Source organism: Mustela erminea, chromosome 3, assembly GCF_009829155.1.
Source record: "Mustela erminea isolate mMusErm1 chromosome 3, mMusErm1.Pri, whole genome shotgun sequence".
Lineage (NCBI taxonomy): Eukaryota > Metazoa > Chordata > Mammalia > Carnivora > Mustelidae > Mustela > Mustela erminea.
The window spans coordinates 104,462,724-104,487,198 of record NC_045616.1 but is presented as its reverse complement, the minus strand read 5'-3'; the positions used below and the strand labels follow the sequence as shown (position 1 = coordinate 104,487,198).

The following is a 24,475-nucleotide window of genomic DNA, read 5'->3' as shown; positions in this document are numbered from 1 at the left end:
AAGGCCAGGACCACTGGACTTGGCTTCCATGGAAACTCCCCACTTACGATAGAGATGATAAATATGATAAATTAATGATGACTGTAGATACTCAGATAGATGGAGGATTGGGCAGAGTACAGACATGAGAAGATACTAACATCAGAATAAGAAGAACGACTTACTGAGCACATACAATGTGCCAGGTCATTTCAGATACACCACACTTGTGTTGTTACTGAATTCTTTAACAATGCTCCCAGAAATCATCTCCTCCTTTGTCAGAAAATGAAACAGGTCCAAAGAGGTTTCAGTAACTTGCCAAAAGCAAGCCACCCAGCCGGTCTGTGTTCTTTCATCTAAGTCTCACCGTGCCTGTGTCAGAGGACACCACAAGCCCGCTCCCCTACCCCCAGCTCTGCATTGTCTTTGTTACTTTTAAGCCTTTGTTTTCTGTGAGCACATCTTGGAAACCCTGAGAAAAACCACAAAGCAGTTTCCATTCATTGGGAACCTGAAACCAGCTCCTCAGCCTTTCCTGTTTCAGCCGCCTTCAAGGTTCCCAGGTGAAAGTGAGGAGGCCTTTCAGGAGAAATCAAAGAGCTTTCTCTTCGGGTGCACAGAAATGCTCGCAAGGCGGGCCAGGCTCCGGGGCACACTGAGGAAACTGGTTTGGAGCCAGAGGCTTTTGTGGGACGCCCACCCGCTCCATCCTACCCTTTGTTCCTTGCAGCTTCATTCACTCCCCGTCCTGCTTCTCCCCTGTCCCACCACCTTCTCCTCTCCAAGACTGGCGGGGGTCTGGGTAGGGGCTTGGCCCTGCTGTCGGGAGGGCAGGAGGCACCTCAGGGCTTCTTGCCACAGCCTCCACTCTCTCTCAGGCCCCTCCATCGGACTCCCCGCTCCTGGCTCCCTCAGGGCACAAAGCCATGTCTCCGGGGAATTCCTTGCGCCTTCCTGTGGGTCTGGAGCTGGGGGTGAGTTTTGGGGCCACTGGCTGTGGTAACAGGGAGAATTTAGGAGTCTGTGCCCACTGTTGAAGCCCTTCTGGTAGGAGGTTCAACTGCTTATGGAGGACAGAGAACCCTAAAGCGGCTTCACAGGGAGTTAAAGAACCTTCTGTGTGAGGGACGGGGATGGTGAAGGAGGAGAAATCGAGAAATCTAGCCAGATTTTTCCCAAAGTCCCTCCCACCTCTTTCCAGGCTGGCTGCCTCGGCCCCAATCCTCCTTTCCCTTGGGCACTTTATCTCTTTTGAAAACTTCCCACAATGGCCTCAGATCTGCAAGTCTCCTTTTACAAACACTAGGCTTCTGTTGATTCTGAAGGTGCCCTTAAAGTGCCCAAGGAATGAGAATTTTAGAAATGGTCAAGTTCTATCTTCAGGATGGGAAGCTGAAGACTAAAGAGGTAAAGTGGTTTTGGCCAAGGTCTGACTTGCTGCTAAGACCTGTTCCATGACACCAGAATAGAGGTGTCCTCAAAATTCAGAGCCTAGGACCCATCTTCCAGGCATGGTGGGTGGGGTCACCCACTGTCCTGGACTTTCATGGGTCTCTGATCTCAAGATTCTTTGCTGGTTGTGGTGCAGGAGCTCAGCCAAGACACCAACTCTGAATCAAAGCCCTGGCAGCCAGTAGTCATAGCAGGAGCTGGGTGATTCCCACAAGCACCAGGGACCAGGTCAGAGCTCCACCGAAGGGAGGAGCCATGGAAGGTTCTGCCCACTTCTCTGCCTAGCCGGTCTTGCAGCTCTGTCTTCCCCATGGGGATAGCCACTCCATCAGAGAGTGGCCATGTGCCTGCAGCCAGCACATCAGGGCTGAGGATGATGAGACTCTCAGGGACCCAGAAGACCATGTTCTGCCTGAATGCCCAGCCCAAAGGCCAGAAGGACCTGCTCTAACAGAGCCTCGGTGGCATCCTGGTAAGAAAACTTCTGGGCCCTGTAGTACTTGGAGGGAGGAAAGGGAAGGAAATTCAGATACTGGGAGTGAGGAGACAGCTGGGCCTAGAATTTGCTGAGCACCTACTTTATATCAGGTCTCACCACTGTCTGAAAAACTGTTGATTACCATCCCATTTTATAGTGGAGGAAACTAAAGCTCAGGGAGAAGCAACACAATCTCAAAGTCAGTGGCAGAGTCAAGATTAGAGCTTCTTCTAACTCTAGAGCCACAAGAGCTCCTTCCTCCCTGCACTGTCAACCAGGGCTCCCCACACCCCACAACTTCACCTGCTGTGATTTTCTTAAGGAGGTTCCCATGGCATTAATGCTTTCCTTGCCTCGACCTAATTTGGGCTCCACTCCTGCTTCCCCAAAAATGATTCTGTCTGTGCAGAAGTGACGGAAGTCAGGGGACTCTGCCTGCATGGGAAGGAGGCCAGAGCAGGACAAGTTTGGGGGTCACTGTCTGCGTGATGGAGATTCTGGGAATGGGAACGGAAATGTACGCATATTGGAATTACCTCTGCCTCTTAGAGCCAGTCCAGAAAAAGCTGCTATCTGACACCTGGGTAACCCTGCAGTCCTGGGTCTTGACCCTGTCCTTCCTGAGCTGATGCCAAAATGAGGGCCCTCAAAAGGACACTACAGTCAGCTAGTCAGCTCCTGCCCTGGGTGGCAGCGGAGGGGTATTAGAGGAGATTGAGCTTTGGGCTCTCATGGTCAGAGCGGGCTCCCTGAAGTCCCCATAGAAGATGCCAAAGGGAGAGGAGAATGAAAATTAGTATTTATGGAGGGCTTTCTGTTCCCATTTCTCAGATAGGAAAGCCCACACTCTGAAAGGTTAAATGACTCAGGTGTGTCAACCCATAGTTCAAACCTTTCTATGTAGAGGAGGGATCTTGGCAGAGAACCCATCAGGGTAGGGTAAAAGTTCTAGGCTGCCTCTACTCAGGAACCTCTGGAGACCTTCTGAGTACCGTGTTCCCCGCAGGTGGGAAGGACTAGATCCAGCTGGACTCTCCAGGTCCCCTGTAGCTCTGGGGACAACCCCTCAGGGCACTCCCCTCTGGTGGGTCAGTATATGGCACTGCCAAATGCCATTCCCAGGGTCTGCGTCAGCACTTGTGGCCAGAGCCTTCATTCAGGGAGGCAGATACATAAGCCATCACTTGGCGGTTGGCTCTTCTGCCATGCAGGCTGAAGGCACCAGCACTGTTGGGTTGCCATTTGGGACATAGTGTGGATGCAGCACCCTCTCTCAGAGGTGGGTTTGGTGTAAGAAGGACCAGAGTCAAGCAGAATTCAATTCACTGTGGGAGCTGGGGCCCTCTTCCTAAATGCAATGCAAAGAACAGGGGCCTGGAAGACCTGGATTCAAATCACGGCACTTAATTGCTTTGTGGCCTTGGCCAAATCCCTTCACCAACTTGAGATTCTAGAAATTCACTCTCACTGGGCCTGATGGTCATGAGAATTAAATGCAATTAAACGCCAAGCACAGCATCTAGGGGGCTTCCTCTTCTTCTCTTTTCTTCCTTAAGATAAAATGAGACCTGTTAAACAATCTGACCAGATCAAGCAAGGTCACATGGAAACATTTTTCCAGGTCTGGTGTGGGCAGAGCTTTTCAGACACAAGATGTCATGGAGCAGATTCAGAGGCCCAGGTCCCTAACATAGAGAAACACGATTCAATAGGAACCTTGGAGCTGAAGCTAGATCATTCTCCAAACTTGCTGATAAATTCAATTTCCCATAAGAGGAGGAAGAATTTAAGAATATCCCAAAATGAGAATGAAGCTAAGTCAGAACAGAGTAGGAAGAAGTCACAGGTGGCCATGGGCTAGAGGGGAGAGACAGAGCCTAAGTGGATGGGAGAGTGTTGGTGGGCAAGCCTCCCTATCTTTGCCCAGCATCTGGAGGGCCCACCTGGCAGATGGAAACACTTTCTTCAAGAATCTAGTGATCTTCTCTCTAAGACTTCCATCCTGGCACTGTCTCACCCTTCCCCCATGGAGCTGACCACTTGCTTCCTTTGTACACCGTGTACCCCTTTGCCTCAGTCCCTGGTATAGGACAGTCTCAGGGAACGCTGTGTCACTTCACTGCTTAGGCTCCTCTCTCTCACTAGACAGGAGCTCTGGGGATGACTCCCACATGCCTGATTCCCAGGAGGAGCTTGTTAATTAAGCCTTTGGAAAATTGAATGAAGGGATGGGAAGTCATGGGAGCCACTCCCTGGACCCTGTTAAACTTGATGCCAGGGACAGGGGAATGGATAGAGACTGGAAGATGAACTAAAGGAAGAAGGTTTGAATATGATCATTGGCAGATTGACGACATTGACTTATCAAAAGATGAGAGGGAAAGGGCTGAGGAAGAGAAATATGAGTGCAGAGTTCCAGGAGCTTATATATGTGCTAAGATGTCATTACTGATTTTGTAACAGTAGAAAATGAGGAAATAACTTAGTACCATGGGCAGGGTGTGTGTTATATAAATGTTGGTATATTGATCTTGTGAAATACCTTTTTTTTTAAGATTTTATTTATTTATTTGACAGAGAGAGAGAGATCACAAGTGGGCAGAGAGGCAGGCAGGTGGGGGGGGGGTGGCAGGGGGAGGGAAGCAGGCTCCCTGCTGAGCACAGAGCCGGATGCAGGGCTCTATCCCAGGACCCTGAGATCATGACCTGAACCAAAGGCAGAGGCTTAACCCCCTGAGCCACCCAGGCACTCCGATCTTACGAAATACCTTGAGCCATTAAAGAGAATGAGGCAGGTCTGTAGGGACTGAGAAGCTGGCATTGGAGAAGAGCATGTGTCATGGGGTAGCTGTTAGAAGGATTCAGGTCTGTCCCTCACCTGCTCTACAACCTTGGGACTGTTTCCTGTCCTCTCGAAGCCTCAGTTTTTTCATTTGTAAAATGAGGAGAATGGTAGTAATTACCTCAATGAGTTGTTGTAAGAGTTTCTGAGGTTTTCAGCAGAGTGTAAGCATGCCTTAAGTATTTAAGAAATGTTGGCTGTCATTATTAAGCAAAAAAAGTAAATATCAAAAAATGCACACCATCACCTGAATTTTATTTTTTAATTTTGTCTTCATGCAGCTATAGATGTATATAAATACACAATAATATATGCATAGAATGCACAACTGTTAAGAGACAACTGGTTGAGATGTGAGACTAGAGAGAGGTGAGGAAAGGATGGGGTTTGTGATTTTTTTTTTTACACTTTATTTTTTTAGGAAAATTTTGGGCTCAGAGCAAAATTGAGCCTCCCCACCCCACCCCACATACAGCCTTCCCCACTATCACATCGCCCACCAGAGTGGGGCATTCATTAAACTGATGAACCTACATTGACAGATCACTGGGACTTACACTTGTAATTATCCCTCTCTATCTTGTTTTCATTTCTACAATGAGCATGTATTTGCTTTCTAAGTAAAATTAATATTAGTTGCTTAATGGCTGAATGGCACCTTAAGCCCCAGAATGGCTAGACTTTTGAAGGTGGCCTGGTTTACAGAGGTTGCCACAGAGGAAGGGGTGACCCACCCTGGGACTGCCTGCCTCAGCTCGGGCCCTAAGCCGCACCCAAGAACCCCCACTCTGCTGTCACCAGCATGACAAGTCACAGGCTCACCAGCCTGGCTGCCGGCTGCTCTCTCAGGAGGAACACCTGATGGAAACTACCAAGCCTGAGGAGACCAGGCCCCTGGGCCATGTCTTCCATGAGCATCCTCACGCATACCCGATGCTCACTCACCCAACCAGCTGAACGGCTTCAGAACACCCAGGGAGCAGGTCTGGGAGGTTGGGAGAGCTGCCAGTATCATGGTTGCAAGGCTGCCAGCCCGGGCTCAAAATCTCCTCTGATATTCCCAGTGACCTGTGAGTCTCTCTTTCCTCACCGCCATGCGGGATTAACATACCCACCTCACAAAGGCACGGTGACAGTGGAGTGAGAAGATCCTTGGGAAAGTATCTGATGTATTCCTTGGCACATGGAAGGTTCTTGGGAAGTTTGCTTGTTTGTTATTGGGAAGTTTTCATTTCCTGTCTACATGATCTGCTTAACAGGCCTAGACCCTTGGATTAATGGCATTGTCGGGGTGAGTGCACAGTTGGGGGTGTCTTTCCTGGCAAAATCAGGATAAGGACAGGGAAAGGACAGTCTTGTGGCTCTCCAGATACACAGGCAAGGATGACTGGCTGCATTTCTGATGCTTCTGAGCCACTCTCTAAACAAGGTGTCAGACTTTATTTGGGTCGGATTTATGATGTGATCCTCCAAAATGAAGTCATTCTTGGATGGCATGGAGGGAATAGGAACTATAACCAAATGGCATGGAAAGAGCCTGCTCCCCATACATTCTGAGAAGATACTGCAGCTGATGACCCACGGGATGGAGCTGGGCTTGGAGCAGGTGAGCCCCTTGGGTCACCTCTCCCATCTTGTTTCCCTAGGTGATTTCTACTTTGGTCCCTCTCTGCATGAGCACCTTATCAACATGAAATACAGTCTCCCCTTGACCTTCGTATGTCTGAGTCTCTTCACTCCAAGGTGAGTTTGCTGCCTCACAATGACCTTGGTGAATTGCTTTGCATATATGCATGAAGTAGGAAGGGTGGCAGGTCCTCCAACTTACCAATGGCAAGATAAAGCCTAGTCTATCCACCTTCCTGATACACCCAGACAGCATAACTTTCTGCTGTATATTCCATCTGGAGAACTCAAGCTTCCAACATGGTCATGAATGACCATGAAGGGTGGATGAACCCCTTGTGCTTTTTTCTAAAGACACTTGAAGGGTTTCCCAGATTACCTCAGCATTCTGATGATGTATGGCAAACAGACAATAAAATGGAGTAGGATAGGGACATATTAACTTAGCAACCAAAAATTAGAGATATCTCTCTAGGAAAGTCACCGCTGGTACGTGGGCACAGCACACACACATACATGCAAACACAAACTCAAGTTTATGTGTCTACATGCTTATTCACACCTTAACAAGCACATGCACCAATACCCACTTTCTTTTCCAGGATATGTATCCAGGGGAATCAGTTCAACCTCGAGGTCAACAGAAGTGACAAGCTCTCCCTGCCAGGCTTTGAGAATCTCACAGCAGGATATAACAAATTTCTCAGGCCCAATTTTGGTGGTAAGTCATCCTTTTTGTCCATCCAGGACATTAATTCAAAAGGACCAGAACAGACGCAATATGCAGAGGAGGGTTTCAGAAGGTTTTGGTTGACCTGTTAACCAATTTTCTGGTCTGTGACCTATTAAGGATGAGCAGTGAAGGGTGAGGAAAGCCACTGATTTTCACACTACTTTCCCGAATGTGCTTTGCCTCTCAACCTGCAGGATAAAGAAATCCTCATCCCCGCTAAGGAGGGGACCAGAGCTTCTAACAACCCCTCACATACTGTCTTCCTTCTGCCCCCACTTCCAGTGTTTAAGGAACTCACCAGGACTACACCACCCAGCCTTCTAGCTTTCAACCTGGTCACTCAAGGCTAACCCCAACTGTGCCACCTGGATGACATGCCTGGGCCATTTGCCTGCTCAGAACACCTGCCTATGTCCCAGCATCCTCTGCAAAGAGTCCAGAGCACCACCAGGCCTTCCCAGTCCGGCCTTTGTCATCTGCCAGTGTTGCCAGCCCAACTCCTCCCACTCTGCCCTGCCACAAGTGTGCCCCAAATGCTCCCTGACCTCCTCGGCTTCCCTGGGCTCCATGCCTTTGTTGAGACTATTTATCTGTTGAGAATGGTTTCTTCCAACTTGACTCCCTAGCAAAATGCCAATTTTTCATGTCTGAAATCAAAGGCTTCCTCCTCTGGGAGGCCAGCCCTGATTCCTTTAGGCCCCATGCCCATGCTTCATACTTTGTTTTGAACATGCTTCCAAATCATAGCCATTACTTGGCGGTACCAGCAATGCCGCTGTTTTACATCTGCCTCAGCTTTAGGCTGCAGCCCCTTGAGGGGGGTCTTGCTTTATTTACCTCACTAACCCCAGCAGCAGCCCAGCGCTTGGCAGAGAGCAAGATCTCAACTGATACCTGGTAACAGAATGAGGCAAGGAGGGAGGGAATGAAGCCAATCTCATACCTCCTCACAGGGTCTCAGTCTCTGTTTATAAAATACGAGGTTGACAAAAGTGGATGCTAGCGTCATCTTACGTAGCATAAAGCGTTAGAAAGAGACTTGGAGTTGAGCAAACCTCCATTTGGCTCCTGTCTCTACTGCTTGCCCCCTTTCTGTAAAATGGGGATATATCGCCCAGCTCACAGAGGGGACGGACTGAGACGAAGTGGGTGACACGAAGCATGGCGCCTGCCACGTCATCAGGGTGCGTGGGTCTGTTTTAATCCCCTTTCCTTTCTTCCTGCTCCTCCCCTCACATGATAAAATTCTCTGGTCAAATCTAGGATTAGTGGGTTAGTGCAGGTCCTCTGAGGAGCAGACACCAAAAAGTGATTATCCATGCAAGATATTTATTGGGGCAATACTTCTGACAGAATGTGGGGTGGGAAGAGGGGAAAGCTGACCGTGGGGGAAGGAGAGAGGGAGGGCAGGGAGGTTGGGCACAGGTGTCTTAGACTATGGTGCAGTTCTCTGTGTTTGCAAGGGCCTCCAGGGAGACCTAGAGCCCAGGTTCCCATCAGAGGAGTCTCCCATCCCCCTGCCTGCCAGGCACAGTGTGCCTTAGTATCCCCACCACACTCAGGCACTGGTGGGGCACAGCCATGTAAAGCATGGCCTCAGAGCATGTGCCGTAACAGATTTCAGGGCACAGCAGCTGGCCCAATTACACCCACCTCAGCTGGAGATCAGAGAAACCATTTTCAGGGCCACATAATAAAGACTTGAGATCCTAAGTTAACAAATCTAGGAAGGCTTCAGGATCCCCTGGTCTTCAGGCCCAGCTGAAAACTAATGACAAGCAAATGAGTCTGTACACCCTGGTTAGGTCCAACTTTTCTGCCTCCCAGACCCCAAATTAGGCCAGGATACTGCCCTTCTTGTTGCCTGCTCACAGGTCGATAAGAGGTAAGGTTCTTGGGCAAAGTGCCCATTCTGAATTCGGGGTAGACCTGAGGAGTGTGAGGCCCAAATCCACAGGGGCTGAAAAGGGGAAAGCACAGGCCCCAAGACCTTGGCAATCTGTCTTCTAAAGGAACCTACCCGTATGTGGCGGCCTGGGATTCTGTACAGGGACCATGTTCTCTGTAATGTCTGCCCACTTGAGGTCCTTAAGAGACAAGACCTCCATAGGGTTTTCAGGGGATGAGGTAGCCAGAGTGCAGGTGTGTAAGCAGGCCCTAGGAACACTGTCCAGGAACTAGCTTTGACCTCTTTCCTAGGAGGAAGCTGCCCCCTGGTGGCACAGTTCACTCTCATAACTCAAGGGGAAGAAAGCAAGTTCTGGTCCATAAAGAAGCCAAAGGAAGCAAGGTCCGGACTGGACTAGCTGGAAGCAAACGAAACAGCACAGTGGAGTGGACTTTTGTGCACTTTCTGTTCTCTGTGTTCCTCAGGGAGCAGATGACACTGACCCACTGCTCACTGTGCTCTAGACACTTAAAAATAGATCCTGTTACCTTCCCAACCCAACCCTCAGAAGTAGACACAAATAGCTCTCTTTCACAGGTGAGAAACTGGAGCGCAGGGCGCCTGGGTGGCTCAGTGGGTTAAGCCACTGCCTTCGGCTCAGGTCATGATCTCAGGGTCCTGGGATCGAGTCCCGCATCGGGCTCTCTGCTTGGCAGGAAGCCTGCTTCCTCCTCTCTCTCTCTCTGCCTGCCTCTCTGCCTACTTGTGATCTCTCTCTGTCAAATATATAAATAAAATCTTTAAGAAAAAAAAAAAAGAAACTGGAGCACAAAAAGCTTCAGCAATTTGCTCAAGGTCAGACGGCTACCAAGTGGTGGGCATGGGATTCAAACACTCTAACTCTAAGCTCCTTGTCTTAATTTCTGCCTCGAGGGGCAGAAAGCCACTTAGCGCCGTGCTCCTTCATCACCTTCCAGGGTCTGTCCTCCAAGTCTCCCACTCTTCCACCGAATATTAACACCAAGTATTAGCTAACTTATTCTTAATTGCATTGGTTCTAAAACTCCCTTTCCAAATTCCTACCTACATTCTATGGCTTGGTTTCCTTCAGTTAATAATTAGGTTGCTTTGTCTGATTCCTAGCAATTAGATGGTTTTAAGCTTCCTTTGAAATCCACCTCTCCTCTTCCCGGTTAATTCATTGTCACAGTCCCCTGAGGCACCCCGACTTATTTATTTCAAGTGAAAGCTATTGCAGCTATTCACCTGGTGAGTAAATTTGTTCCTTTTCCAGAATTAGCTAGGATTACGGAGGTGATAGGGAAGGAAGGCGAGTGCCATGTATTGAATCTCTATTATTATGTGACAGACACAGTCCTGGGACTTTGTACAGATCATTATTTTTGATCACCTTCTTCTCAAGTATTTCCTCTTGCCACCACCCTGTAAAGAAGCTGTCACTTGCTAATCTCATTTAACCCTCTCGATGCCACCATGATGTCATTAGCATTAGCCTTACTCACAGGGGAGAAAACTGTAGTTCTGAAAGATTCAGTAACTTTTCCTAGCTGTGAACTCACATCTTCCTCACCCCTGGGCTTTCCTTTCACATCTACAGTCTGAGGAGAAACAGACTTGTTCTGGCCTGGCTTCTGAGAATGGTGGCCCTAAGGCCTCTTTCTCAGGAGCTGAGACCAGCACTCTGAGGAGTGTGGCCTGAGGCCCAATATCTGTAAACCAGATCACAGGGGAAGGTTCTGGAATTCTAAATAGTTTAGGCTTTCTGGAGAGTAAAGGAAGAGGAGGGAGGTGGCAGGAGGTGAGCAAGAGCTCAACCATGAGCAGTCTTGAATGCCATCTTGTGGTAAATTTACTTAGTTGAGGGGAGGGAAAAAAGATCTCTGTGCATAAATTTCCAAATCTCATACTACATTTCTAAACAGTTTGTCTCTTGCAAGCACCACAGGAAACATCCTCCAAGAAAAAAGTAGCAAATACCACTACATCCTCTAAAATATGCACTTGTGAACATAGGGTGGTCTCTCTTACATGTTAAGCTATATATTTGTGCATTTTATACAAAAATTTTTTCATACTTTTTTTCCATTCTACACAGTGGTTCTTCCTGACAAGGGGAGGATAGACATTTTCCTTTCACTTTATATACTTTCAGAGTGGTTAAAATTTTCCAATAGGCCAGTATTATTTTGTATTTCCTAATTTTTAAAGCACTGTGCTAACATAATGTGTTTGTGTTTCTGTGTAAGTCCTTCTGGTGTTTTCTTCATTCTTAGGAGAACCAGTTCAGATAGCACTGACTCTGGACATTGCAAGTATTTCTAGTATTTCAGAGAGTAACATGGTAAGTGCAACTCTTCATCTTCCCCCTGAGGAGCCCTTCTTATGTTTTATGGGGATGCACTTTCTACCTACTCAAAAACAGAACAGAGACCCACCGCCCCCATACACTTGGAACGGCAGAAGCTGGAGACCTATCCCTAAACTCAAGGCAGCAGAAGATTCTTGTAAAACAGATCTTCTGCATATCAGAAGGAAAGTAGATTCAAGAGCCAAGAGGGAAAAGATGAGGGATTGGAGTGGGTACATTTGAAACCAGGGAGAGAATGGAAGTACACTGGGGAAGGCTGAATATCACCTGGGTCCTCCCAGAGCAGAAGAGAAGCTAAGCTGTTGACAGCTGACAATCACATGACTGCTCTCCACCATCCTCTCACTTAAGAGAACCCGTTAAAGGGGCGCCTGGGTGGCTCAGTGGGTTAAAGCCTCTGCCTTGGGCTCAGGTCATGGTCCCCAAGTCCTGGGATGGAGCCCCACATGGGCTCTCTGCTCAGCGGGGAATCTGCTTCCTCCTCTCTCTCTGCCTGCCTCTCTGCCTACTTGTGATCTCGGTCAAATAAATAAAATCTTAAAAAAAAAAAAAAAACTTTAAAATAAAAAAAGAGAGAGAGAGAGAGAAACCATTAAAGACAAAGTGACAGTAAAGGCAGATTGCCCAAAGTGTCCTGCTCTGCCTTCCTGGTAAATTCTAGACGACATAAGCGCTTAGCTCACCAAAACCTTCAGCAACTTGGTCAGGCCTTTGGGACAGAGGGCAAGCAAGTTAAGGCCCTGAACATGCTCCTGTGGGGCTCCCTTTTGGCAGTAAGAGTTATTGTCTAGAATAAATGAGGTGCTTTCTTCTCTTATTGCTCCGGGCCGCTCCCTCAAGAATAAGACTTTACAGTCTGTACCCCTGACCTAAGTCAAGGTTGGAAGGGGAGTAAGACTTCACCCCTTTCCTTCCATTTTCAAAGTCTTTCTCCCCCCCCACCCCCAACATCCATTTCTACCACTTGGCTTTCCCCTAGGACTACACGGCCACCATATACCTCAGACAGCGCTGGACAGACCAGCGGCTGGTTTTTGAAGGCAACAAGAGCTTCACTCTGGATGCACGCCTCGTGGAGTTCCTCTGGGTGCCGGACACCTACATTGTGGAATCCAAGAAGTCCTTCCTCCACGAGGTCACTGTGGGGAACAGGCTCATTCGCCTCTTCTCCAATGGCACCGTCCTGTACGCTCTCAGGTGACTGGGTCCCTTCCACCTCAGGGCAGAATGGGGAAATGGCTAGAAGAAAAGGCATAAATATCTCCTGGTGGTTCTGTACAGCACTCAGATAAGCACCCTGAGGTCTCGCCCTTCTCATGCTCCTGCCTTCCTAGATTCTTGTCCCCATAACAGAAGGGCCCTCCGTCAGTTCAGTTTGGCTCAATAAGTGGCTCCCAAATGCTGCTCTGTGCCAGGACCCGCAATGGACACTGAGAATCCACAGCTCAATGAGAGACATTGTCCTGATACAGATGGAGAAACAAAGGAACAGCATCGCACGGGCGGGGGTGGGGGGGAGGCATGGAGGGGGTGGGCAGGGAGCTAAGTTGGGCAGTAAGTTAGTGGTTTAGGGTGGTGCTAGAGGGGGCTTTCACAGAACACTGACCTGATTCTTAAAGGTTTAAAGAAAAAAAAAAAAAAGCTAGCAAGGGAATAATGGGACTAGCAAGAGTGACAGAGAAGTAGGTCCACGTCAGGGATTTTCTTTTCATGGGGCTCAGTGGAGCTACGGTTGTCTTAGAATGCATCTCTCCTTGGCTGAGGCATTTTTCTGCAGAGAAGCCAAGTGCAGTGCCCCAAGGCCTTTGCCATCTGGAGTCATGGGCTCTCCTTGGTCCCTTCCCCAAATCCCTGAGGCCAAAATTTCCTTCCACCCAATTGTGCATCAAGTGGCGGGTTTGCTAGAATAAGCAAGGTGCTCCCTAGACGCAGCAAGAGGCAACCCACAGGAAAGGCTCATCATTGACTGTGCAAGGGATGTGCAAGGACCCAGCATACCTTCCCCCACAGTCTTTGGGGAGAAGCCCAGAAACCAATTACTCATGGGACTTACTGTAGATCCCAAGTAAGAAGCTGACATGCAACAAAAACTGAGCTAGCCAATAAACTGAATCTTGGAATTGTTCATCTGGCATTCCTCAATTTGGCAAAAACCAAAGCCCCAACCCTTTCTTCAAGAAGCCAAACTAGACCTCTCCCTTGACCCCCAACTCCAATCAACATTAATGTCCCCTTTCCTGTGCCTGTACAAATCTGTCTTCTGTCTGTATTATGCACACAATACAATCTGTCCTGTGCAAGGATTATGGATAATGGTTAACAGCCTGGCTCTAGAATCAGACACATCTGGGGGCAAGTCCCTGTTCTGTCCCTGCTCTGTGACCTGAGGGAAATTGCTGGACTCTCTCAACCTCAGTTTCCTCAGCAGTAAAAGGAGAAGAATATTTCCTACCTCATAAAGCTGTTGTAAAAATTCAAAGGGATAATGCATGAGATGCACCTTGACCCAGGACTGGCTTGGAGTAAGCACGCAGGAAATGGTAGATGTTGTCATTCTGTCATTCTCTGTCTCCCTGAAATGAGTGTGAGCTTCCTCAAGGTGGGTACCATGTATGCATCATTTCACTTTCCCCAAGAAGCCAGCACAGTACTTAATAAAAATGGTGCTTGGTCAAAATATGTGACACTGAAAAAAAAAAGGAAGATAAAGGTCAGCCTATTGAAATCTCCACTGTGAGGGCTTTGCTGATGATTAAGTGAATGTCTCTAGGTGTTGGTCCCCAAGAGCCACATTGTCTGGGACCTTCCAGCATCCTCTACTTCCTCCAAGAATGCTGATCTCCAGCCAGGAGACCTCAGCCCCAGCTACTAGGAGCTGTGTGAGCTGAGGCAAGCGCCTGAGTCTATTGTCAAATGGGGACGGTAGTGACAGTGCTCTCTGTTCTAGCTCCTCCTGGGTTTGTCATGAAGATTACATTTTAAAACTGGGTGCAAAAGCATGTCAAACCAACGAGCAATGCTCCTCTGCAATGTTCTTTTAAGTTTGCCTCTTCACTGCCCACATTCCAGTTTCCTCCATTCTGGACCCCAGCTTTGACCACAGCTCAAAGGGGTTATGTAGTACAGAAAACCTCAGGAATGTTTTGAGTGCAGGCTGCAAGTCACACGTTCACTGTAAGAGTCAAGGTCAGAGTACCCTTGGAGTGGCCCTTAAAAGAGAATGTATCCTTTCCCCCAGATCACTCCTTTTGAGCCCATTTTTCCTTTTTTAGAATCACAACGACTGTTGCGTGTAACATGGACCTGTCGAAATACCCCATGGACACACAGACATGCAAGTTGCAACTGGAAAGCTGTGAGTGTATCCTGCAGGCCCCCAAGATGATTTTCCTGGGTGACTTGACTTAGAGCCGTGTATTCATGAAGAAACACACAGCAGCCTTTCTTTTCTTGGTGTTGATTCAGCCCTTCTGAGTGTCTGTCCAGAGAGATTTAGAGACCTCGCAAAGACAGCCCTCTGACACTACATCATTTGGGGGAGGATCACTGTGCATCAGCACTGAATATTTCTACCTGAGAGTAGACAGGACAGCCAAGGAAGTGGGAGTCTATAGGACAAGGAGTGGGGCTCAGAATCTGAGAAGGCACAGAAGCCAGAACACAGCAGAGGTTAAAATTGGTAACTGTTGAAAGCAGTCATTGACACTGATTGCACAACTGCTTCCAACTTTGAAAAGAAGTTGCTTGGTGTGTGTGTGTGTGTGTGTGTGTGTGTGTGTGTGTGTGTGTATGATATATAGATATATATGTGTGTATATATATATGTGTATATATATGTGTATATATATACACATATATATGGCTTAACACAACAATGAGGAGCATCTAAACTGCATTCTGAAGATCTATGATGAGGAATGAGTATTTATTCTAAGTTGATATATATAAATGGCATTGTTGAATAAATCTCCATTGTTCTGAAATGCCCACCAAACTTGGGAAAGTGGTACCCGCGACAGGTGTCCTGAAGAAATGATGCCTCATTCAGGCATCCAGGGATGGCTTGTACCAGGAGAAAAAACCATAGTCAAGCACTGGGGATCAGCAGGCATTTCTGACGTGAGGACATGAATCCAAGAAGCACAACCGTTATGAGGTGGAAGTGATTTTTCAGAGGTAGACGTTTAATTAAAGACTCAGACAAACAGATTAATTACCCTATTGATTAAATGCATACAAAACCTCCTTAAAGCAATACAACTATTTGGGGCAGAATAAAACTTGAGGTTATCAAAAAGAGAACTCATTTTCAGCCCCACACGGAAAAAAGTAATTGCCCTCCACGTGTGGCTCTGCTCATCTCAAATCCCAGGAGTGAGATTCTCCTGGAAACTTCAGCACTTGGCTTGCACGAATACCATCCCCAGTGAGCAGAGGAAGCTTTCACTGAGTGTTTATTGGCAGTTATTTGGGTACAGAAACCTCACCAAGGGTTGTTTTTTGTTGTTTTTTCCTGAACACCATCCCTAGGAAAGAATTGCTAGCATCCCACAAGAGCTGTGATAATGTAATGATTACGAGCATTTAATAGTCATAAAAGTAAAGTGTCCAAGTAGAAGCTTGTAAAATTCACCTGTTTAGACTTTTTTCTATTTCTTGGGGATCCTAGGCATTTTTGGACAGCTAAATTGGACAGTAAATTTTGGGGTGCTTCTGAGAGAAAGCCCATAGATAATTTTTACCTGGAAAGACTCTAAGAGCTCATGACCACTTCTCTGCCCTGTGGAGGGGAAGACAGCCATGGCTAAACAGTGCGTACCACAAGCTAGGACTTAACAAAATGTTAGTCCCAACACTGGGTCCCATCTCCAAGTGGCCTGGGAAAATGAAGGCAATATAGTTCCATGTTTAAGATGACAGGTTCTGGGATCAATGGGTTTTCCCGGTCACTAGCAGTGGCTTTGGGTGACTAGAACTAACCTCTCCAGCCCCCACTCTCCCTATCAGTGAATGAGGAAAAATAATAGTATCAGACTCAAAGAGTTATTTTTTAACAGTTCTATTGAGGTAAAATGTGCATACCATAAAATTCAGCCCTTTCAAATGTACAATTCAAAGATTTTTAGTAAATTTGTCAAGTAGTGCAACCGTGGCCACATTTCATGGTTAGAACTTTTCCATCAACCGAGAAGATTCCTTCTGCCCATTTACATTGTCTCCGGTTGCCATCACCAGCCCCCAGGCAACCACTACTTTACTTTCTGTCTCTGTCAGCATAAAAATATTCCATATAAAAGGAATCAATACAACATGTGGTCTTTTGCATCTGGCTTCCTTCACTTAGCATGTTTTTGAGGCTCATACATGTTGGGAGACTGTATTGTTTTGTTCCCTTTTATTGCTTTATTCCTCGCTCTTCCATATGAAAGAGTACAAGTAGTACACGTCCCTTTGGCTTGTTTCCACCCTGTAGTTATTAAGAATAATGCCGCTATGAACATTTGTCTACAAGTTTTTTGTGGACGCGATTTAATTTCTCATGGGCAGATACTTGGGAGTGGAATGCTGGATCAAATGGTAAATTTATGTTCAAGTTTTCAAGAAACCGCCAACTTGTTTTCCAAAGTGGTTGTACCATATTACATTCCCGTTGGCAACGTTCCAGCTTCTCCACATTTTCATCATTGGTTATTGTCTGTCTTTTCATGACGGCCATTCTTACGGGTGTGAAGTGGTATCTGACCGTGATTTTGATTTGCTTATCCCTGAACATACAATCCTGGCTTTGTTTTTAACTTGCTTTGCTATCCTGGGAAAGTTAGGCAATCTCTCTGAATCTGTGAATTTTCATGTATAAAATGGGCAAAATATTACAGTTCCTCTATTCTAAGGCACAGCATTTACTGAGTAACATTTTAGGAAAAAATGTAGGCTCAACTTTATATGTATGTACGTATATATCAGCTCTGAGATCCATCCCAATTTCCAAAACTGTAAAGAAAAAAATTTTTAGTAAAGAAATATAGAAATATCCACCTTGCAAGTTTGTGAGCACGTTAGAGACATAATGTATAAAAGACTTAGCATAAATGTTTCATAAAAGGTAGCTATTATTACTATTATTAACTATATTAGTAAAACTGCCTTGAGATTTATCGAATTCCTAAGTTAACAGACATCAATATAGGGGCTACCTGTAGGTTTCTTGTCTTCTTCTGTTTTTGTGCTTGCATTTATGCCAACATGGAAATAGGAGCAGACCAACTGTAAAGTCACTGAGAACACGGCAGGGGCTACTAGACTGTCCTGAAAGGCATTGTGGAGCTTAGGGCTGTGTGTGTTCACAGATAGGAATGAGTTCAATAAATATCATCCTAGAGGCCTATTACCTACCAAGTCTGTGTGATGCTTAGCACAGAGCTGGTTTTTGACTGATGGCAAACAGCCCTAGCTGGTCGTCCTGTTCTGGGAAGACACTTCAGTTGCATGTGAGAAATCACACCAGGTTTTGCATGGGTTCACTATCAAGACAGAACTCGTTCTGCCCACACATTGTAGTGGTCTCCAGACCAGTTCATTCTGCCACCTTCTTGCACTGACCAGGGCACTGTTTTCCTTCCCAGGGGGCTATGATGGAAACGACGTGGAGTTCAGCTGGCTGAGAGGGAACGACTCTGTGCGTGGGCTGGAAAACCTGCGGCTTGCTCAGTATACCATCCAACGGTATTTCACCTTGGTCACCAGATCACGACAGGAAACAGGTGACTCATGAGACGCATTGTACAAAAGCAAAATAACTGAATTGCATTCTGAGTCAGAAATACCATCTCTTTCCCACTTTATCTCTTTGGCGCCCAGGAACCCCCTCCACAGTGTGGTAGGGCAGGAGGATTTGGCCGTGACACTATTACCTATTTCACGCCCAGTATTGAAATCATCCCCCAAGGGCTCGGAGTCTAGTGAGGTAGACATCGAGGAAACCAGCAGGTACAATTCGGCAGGAATACTAGGACAGAGCAAGGCACAAGAAAAGGATCAGGGTGGGGGTACCAGCACCCCTCTACATCTCATTCTATGCAACAGCAGTTTCTCCCACTGAAACTGTAATGACAGTACATGCTTAACTAGGTTTTGGTGAATAACAGATAAATTAATGTTAATATAGCTAATTAAATGTCCCATAGGGAAAGCACTCTGCTGTGTGAGGAGACATGATTTCCTATCTCTTCTTTACCCAATCAGGAAATTATACACGACTGGTCTTGCAATTTGAGCTTCGGAGGAATGTCCTGTATTTCATCTTGGAAACCTATGTTCCTTCCACTTTCCTGGTGGTGTTATCCTGGGTTTCATTTTGGATTTCCCTTGATTCAGTTCCTGCAAGAACCTGCATTGGTAAGCAGCTCCAACAGGAGACTTCTAAGAACTGGGGTTACAAAAACAAAACAAAACAACAACAACAACAACAAAACTTTGTTTCTTTTTACCTTCTACCAGTTTTCTTTTTTTCCCACTGATATTCATATGATGCTTCTAGGAGTTGGTTTCTTGAGAGATCTTTTACAGAGAGAAAGAGACAGACAGTGCCTTTCCAAACATGTTTTATAGTGATAAGAGAGAATTGTGATTGGATGGTCTATTACCTGTTATTTTGCCTACTGAACACCTCCAGTGGGAAAACAGAAGGTAAAACATTTAGAAAACCCTATCACTCCTATCCATTCAAAATGGATAAATCAATCCTGTGCTAGAAGATCACAGCTTTTTCAAAATAAGCTGTTCCATCTCTAGTTCTGTCCCCCTTTGCCAACTCCTGAATGGTGATAGTCTGCCATGCATAGGTGAAAGGTTCACAGACCACTGATGTGGGAACATTGCCTGCCTGTTTTCCCAGGAGTGACCACCGTATTGTCAATGACAACGCTGATGATCGGGTCCCGCACTTCTCTTCCCAATACCAACTGTTTCATAAAGGCCATCGATGTATACCTGGGGATCTGCTTTAGCTTCGTGTTTGGGGCGCTCCTGGAATACGCAGTTGCCCACTACAGCTCCTTACAGCAGATGGCAGCCAAAGATAGGGTAAGAATTTTGAAGGCCCTGTATATGATTCATCACTTGCCCTGTGCTGATCAGTAGAGATGACCATGGCTGGTTCCAATCCCCAAGTGATTCACTTGCTCCAGCAGTTCTCATCCTTGTTCAGATGGGGTCATCTGGAAGTCATGGCACCTTTTGAAAAAGACTGCTCTTTCCATCAAGTACGATGGGATATTAACATGTTTAATCTGCTAGCAGAAAATAACTGTTGCCTGTATGCAACATGTTTCACAACCACAAGAATAAGCACCCATGAAAAACCCAGTATCAAACCAGACGTGATCAGCTGCTTACAAGTTTCAGATTAATAAGTATTTACTATTTAATTCTTTTGTTGCATTCTTATTTTCTTAAATTATACAAGTATGGTTTGCTGGAAAATGTATGGAAAATAAATTGCAGCAAATTTCTCAATTAGTATATGTTTCTGCTAAGTGGGAAAGACTGCCATTATCTGAGTTAGCAGTGAAACACCGTGGTCCAGCTCTCAGAATAATAATAATTGTTATTAGCAATTGAACATTTACATGCACCAGACGTACTTACAAGCCCTTTGCAAATATCATTTAAAATAGTCATAACAACCCAGTAAGGCTATCTCCATTCTTATAATTGTGGAATCTGAGTTACAGGGAGAGTAAGTGACTTGTCCCATGAGATGTAGATGAAGAGGTAGAGCTAGGATTTGAACTTGAATCTGCTTAGCTCCAAAGCCTGGCATTTATCTGTTATTCTCACTGGTGGTGGGCAATAGCCATGCTCTTAACTGTTGTTCACTCCAGGCCTATGGAACCCTGAGGTTCTTTGGAAGCCCAGTTTGATAAACACTGGTATACTAAAGCTCATGCTAACAAGCAAGAAAGTGATAAGGTTCATCACAGAACAGATACCCACCTCCAGCAAAGTGCCAGGATCACACAGGGTCTAATGGTGAGGAAATGAATCAGAATAACCCAAAGACCCAGTGGCCTTGTTCCCTTGTGTCTGACTAATGTGAACAATGTTTCATACAGTCATATTACCCAATACCAAAGACAAATGAGCCTATGTACTAGCCAAAGAAGAATATGCATTTCTTTTTACTCCCTGTAGGCTTCCTTAAGGGGTCAATAGTTAATTAAAAAAAAAAAAAAAGGTTTGGATTTGGTAGAATGGCAATAAAGGACTGGAGAACTACTAAAATCCTTTACCTAAGTCATCAAAAAGCCCTCCTTTTGCTGTGTAGAATAATAGCTCCACTACAAGGTATTTGCTATGTGCTAGACATCTCCTTCAGTCCACCCAACAGCCTGTCAGAGGACCACCGCTGTTATTCCAAATTTGCTACTCAAAAACCTGCCACTCAGAGAAGTGAGATGGCTCATCTAAGACCTCACAGCTAGTAAGTAGCCTGGCCAAGGATCCAAAGTCTGCTTTCTCCGACTTCACTACGCTTCCCACATGCTATGCCCATTCCAAGCATGTTGGAAAATGACAGCTCCCCAGAACTGTAAGGAGCATCACTGTTTCTGTTTGTGTGGCAGAGACTTTGAGACACTGCTGATTTCTATTATCTCTCAGAATCAATGAATTCCCATGACATTGGAATTCCCAATTCCAATGACAGAGTGGAATTCATCAAACACCTACGAAATGCTTTACATAATTTATCCCATTTAATCTTCCCATCCCTTTCATGAGGTAGGTATTAATACCATCACCATTTTGCAGGCAAGGAAACCAAGTTTTAAAGGAATTAAGATAACTCAGATTTCATAATAGCAAGAGGCAGAATGGAATTCAAACCCAGACCAGCTAACTTCAAGGCCTGAGCATTTAGCACAGAGCTCTGCATAGCAACAGTGGGCAATGGTTATTCTCCACAGTATACAAGCTGATGACCTAGGGAAGGGTGCCTTTAAGAAGGATAACAAAACTGCCAAGTCTGGCCCACTGGCCTACATCTGAGACATTCAGTGCCACTTTCTATTGAACCTGATTATTCAATACTTAGACTTCTAAGTATTTAAATGTCTAGCTACTTATTTTGCTAAGTCAAGTCTTTCAAGCTAACTGCATTGTCTATGATCTAGGGGACGGCAAAGGAAGTAGAAGAAGTCAATATTACTAACATCATCAACAGTTCCATCTCCAGCTTTAAACGGAAGATCAGCTTTGCCAGCATTGAAATTTCTGGTGATAATGTCGACTATAGTGACTTGACAATGAAAACCAGTGACAAATTCAAGTTTGTCTTCCGAGATAAGATGGGCAGGATTGTTGATTATTTCACAATTCAAAACCCCAGTAATGTTGATCGATATTCCAAATTACTATTTCCTTTGATTTTTATGCTAGCCAATGTGTTTTACTGGGCGTACTACATGTATTTTTGAGAGTACGATGAATTGTTTGCATGTTGTGGTTCTTCAACAGAACAAGGTAATGATGTAAATGGGATTCTAAGCCGAGTGTGTGCGCTAACCCAATAGAACTATGAGTGACTAAAATAACATTTGAGCATTTCTCCTCAAAGACTATTCCCCCAACCATTATTTAAGCTGTGCAGAAGTCCTAGCATTACAGAGTCTTGTAATAGAAACATCAACTCATTCCCTTTTTATCTTTACCAAAGACATCCCCATGGAGCCTAAGATTACTAACCTACTCAGAGTTGACTATTTGCTCAGTGGCTCCCTGGTCTGCATTTACTTCATATAAAAAATGAGAAGGAAACTATTATATGTATTGAGTAACCCTCAAGTGTCAGTGGTTGTTTCTAAATTAATCATACATGCTATTTACTAACTCTCTACAGTGCTTATAAAATGCATTGTTACCTATTTAGGGAGTAACATTTTCTAGTTTTTGTTTTTGATTAAAATGAAATGTGGGCCTAAGTCAATTCGCTGGAAGTCACTGCACTAACTCAATACTAAGATGAGTTTTTAATACAGTATTTAATACCACAGCAGAATTGTCCCCAAATCCCAATAAGTTCCACCATTGAAAAATCAAATGTAAATGAAGAAAACATTAATGGGTCAATAATCTCTAACATAAATTTGTTTCTAAGATACAATGCATTTCCCTGAATCTTAACTGAAATAGCTCTGGGGCTTTATTCCCCCATTGGATATGTCTTATCATTTAACTATTAAATGTACATCAGTCCTCAGCAATGCAAATGCCCTTTCCCCACATCAGGGATGAAGATGGAAGATTTTTTTTTTTAAACACTGATTCTAAGAAGTCTTACTTTGAACTGTTGCCATCAACACTTGCAGAACTGAGTTCATTTCTACCTGCTTCTCTGACACCGAGCAGCACTTTCCCTGCAGCGGATCTCCTGCATCTTTCCAAGAGGAGCTCTTATTCCTATGCTCTAGTGATCAGGAATGATGCTTATTAGATCATGAACTGCATTACCCAGAAACAAGTGGCCTAGAACAAGTAAGCTTGGCCTTGCTTGGAACCCCGATCCTTCTAGCTGGATTACTTGGAGTAGCTTATCCTGCATGAGTAGGAGAATGTTGGTCCTGAGTCCTGAACTTTCTGAGTAACAATGGGACTTGTTCCAGAACCTACGTGCAGAAGAGCTAGCTTTTCCAAGTCCCGTCACTCTCACCCAAACACAAGAAGCACATTATTTCATCCTTGCCCCTCGGTCAAGCTCAGCCTACAGCGTTATTAAGTGGAGATTTGCCCATGTGTCATGATAAAGGCTTCAGTTCAGACTCAATCTTCATTAAGAGAATCTTTCCATCTTTAATTCTTTAGCTTCCTTTTTTAATAAATGTATGTGTTTACCTTTACTTTCAGAAATAAACCATGGCTTCTCTTTTCTATAACCCTCTGTACCATAAGCTCTCATTCTTTTTCTCTTTTTGGTAATTCTCCCAATTCATTGTGTATGGGTGGAATCACTTGAGCTTTTAACAAAATGTTTCTAATGGGAATGAAGGAATTAAAAGAGGTGGAAGGTGATTGTATGGTTCAATCATATTTGTGTGTTTTTTTTTAAAAAAGGTTTAAAAGGAAATATCTGCTCTGAAACCCTGTTCAAGCAATACATATTTTTTTAAAAGCTGTAAATGAGTGAAACTGTGAAATAAACATACCATACTAGCTACCCAACAAATCAAGTGGTCATCTGTAGAATGAGTAGTGTAAGATCTCATCTGGAAAAGGTATACATTGTAGCGGTAAACTCAGTGGGCTCACAGTCTAACATCTCCTTGTTTCCCCCCACTGGAGACAGTACACATACACATTCACAGGCACATACACACACATCCCCCCTACTATTGCCTGCAGAGGAAGATACACACTGGAGGCACAGTCAATGTCTTTCTTTGAGATCACTGCACCACAACACTCGCCTTGCAGTTAAACAGCTGGGTCCGCTGTTATTGAAAGGTCAAAGTCTCAGAAAATGTCACAAATTCCCTTCTAAGCCTCCTTCATTGTTTTGGAACTCATTTTTATTTTTGTTGAATGATATTTTTGAAGTTTGAAAATATACTTTGGGGGGGATATTCTTGCATTTTGTATCACTCTGACATCTATATAGGCTAAAACATCAGAGTTCTCAGTGAGAACTAAAATTTTAGATCTGCTCCATGTTTCCTACCTCCCCAGATCAGTCCCAGAATTCACTTCATTCAAAATATTTCTTGGGTGAAAGTACAAAGACTAACCTCATCAAATTTCCAAAGACATGAAACTATGTAAGGTTGAGAATATTCTAAGTCATGGAAATATGATTTTTAATTACCTTGATGTTGGGAATGTCAATAGTCTCCATATATGAAATCACATATCTATATAAAACGATATTCAGTAACAAATGACAGAGGTTAATTTCCAGTGAAAGACAGGAGAAGTAGAGAAAAGAGCTAGAGATTACAATAGACCACATGCTGAAAACAATTAGGGAATACGGGGAGGAGGGTACCATTAGGAGAATTAGTTTAGTAGGGGCTTTCAGTGCAGGTATGTGGCAC

General features: G+C 45.1%; 1 protein-coding gene across 1 annotated transcript; it reads left to right on the top strand.

The window, feature by feature from the left end:
• The first annotated feature begins 1,723 nt into the window (after window positions 1-1,723).
• Window positions 1,724-23,610, top strand: GABRP (gamma-aminobutyric acid type A receptor subunit pi). Its single transcript, XM_032337031.1, has 10 exons — window positions 1,724-1,906; window positions 6,401-6,497; window positions 6,983-7,101; window positions 11,296-11,363; window positions 12,370-12,587; window positions 14,663-14,745; window positions 18,014-18,151; window positions 18,633-18,785; window positions 19,285-19,472; window positions 21,563-23,610. Exons 2-10 carry the CDS (start codon window positions 6,445-6,447, stop codon window positions 21,863-21,865), a joined length of 1,323 nt encoding a protein of 440 aa, XP_032192922.1. The 5' UTR covers window positions 1,724-1,906; window positions 6,401-6,444; the 3' UTR covers window positions 21,866-23,610.
• The last annotated feature ends 865 nt before the right edge of the window (window positions 23,611-24,475 follow it).

Coding starts and splice junctions, on each gene's coding strand:
- GABRP (XM_032337031.1), top strand. CDS start 6,445: ATGAAATACAGTCTCCCCTTGACCTTCGTATGTCTGAGTCTCTTCACT. Junction 6,498..6,982: donor CTGAGTCTCTTCACTCCAAG/GTGAGTTTGCTG, acceptor TTTCTTTTCCAG/GATATGTATCCAGGGGAATC. Junction 18,786..19,284: donor TCCTGCAAGAACCTGCATTG/GTAAGCAGCTCC, acceptor CTGTTTTCCCAG/GAGTGACCACCGTATTGTCA.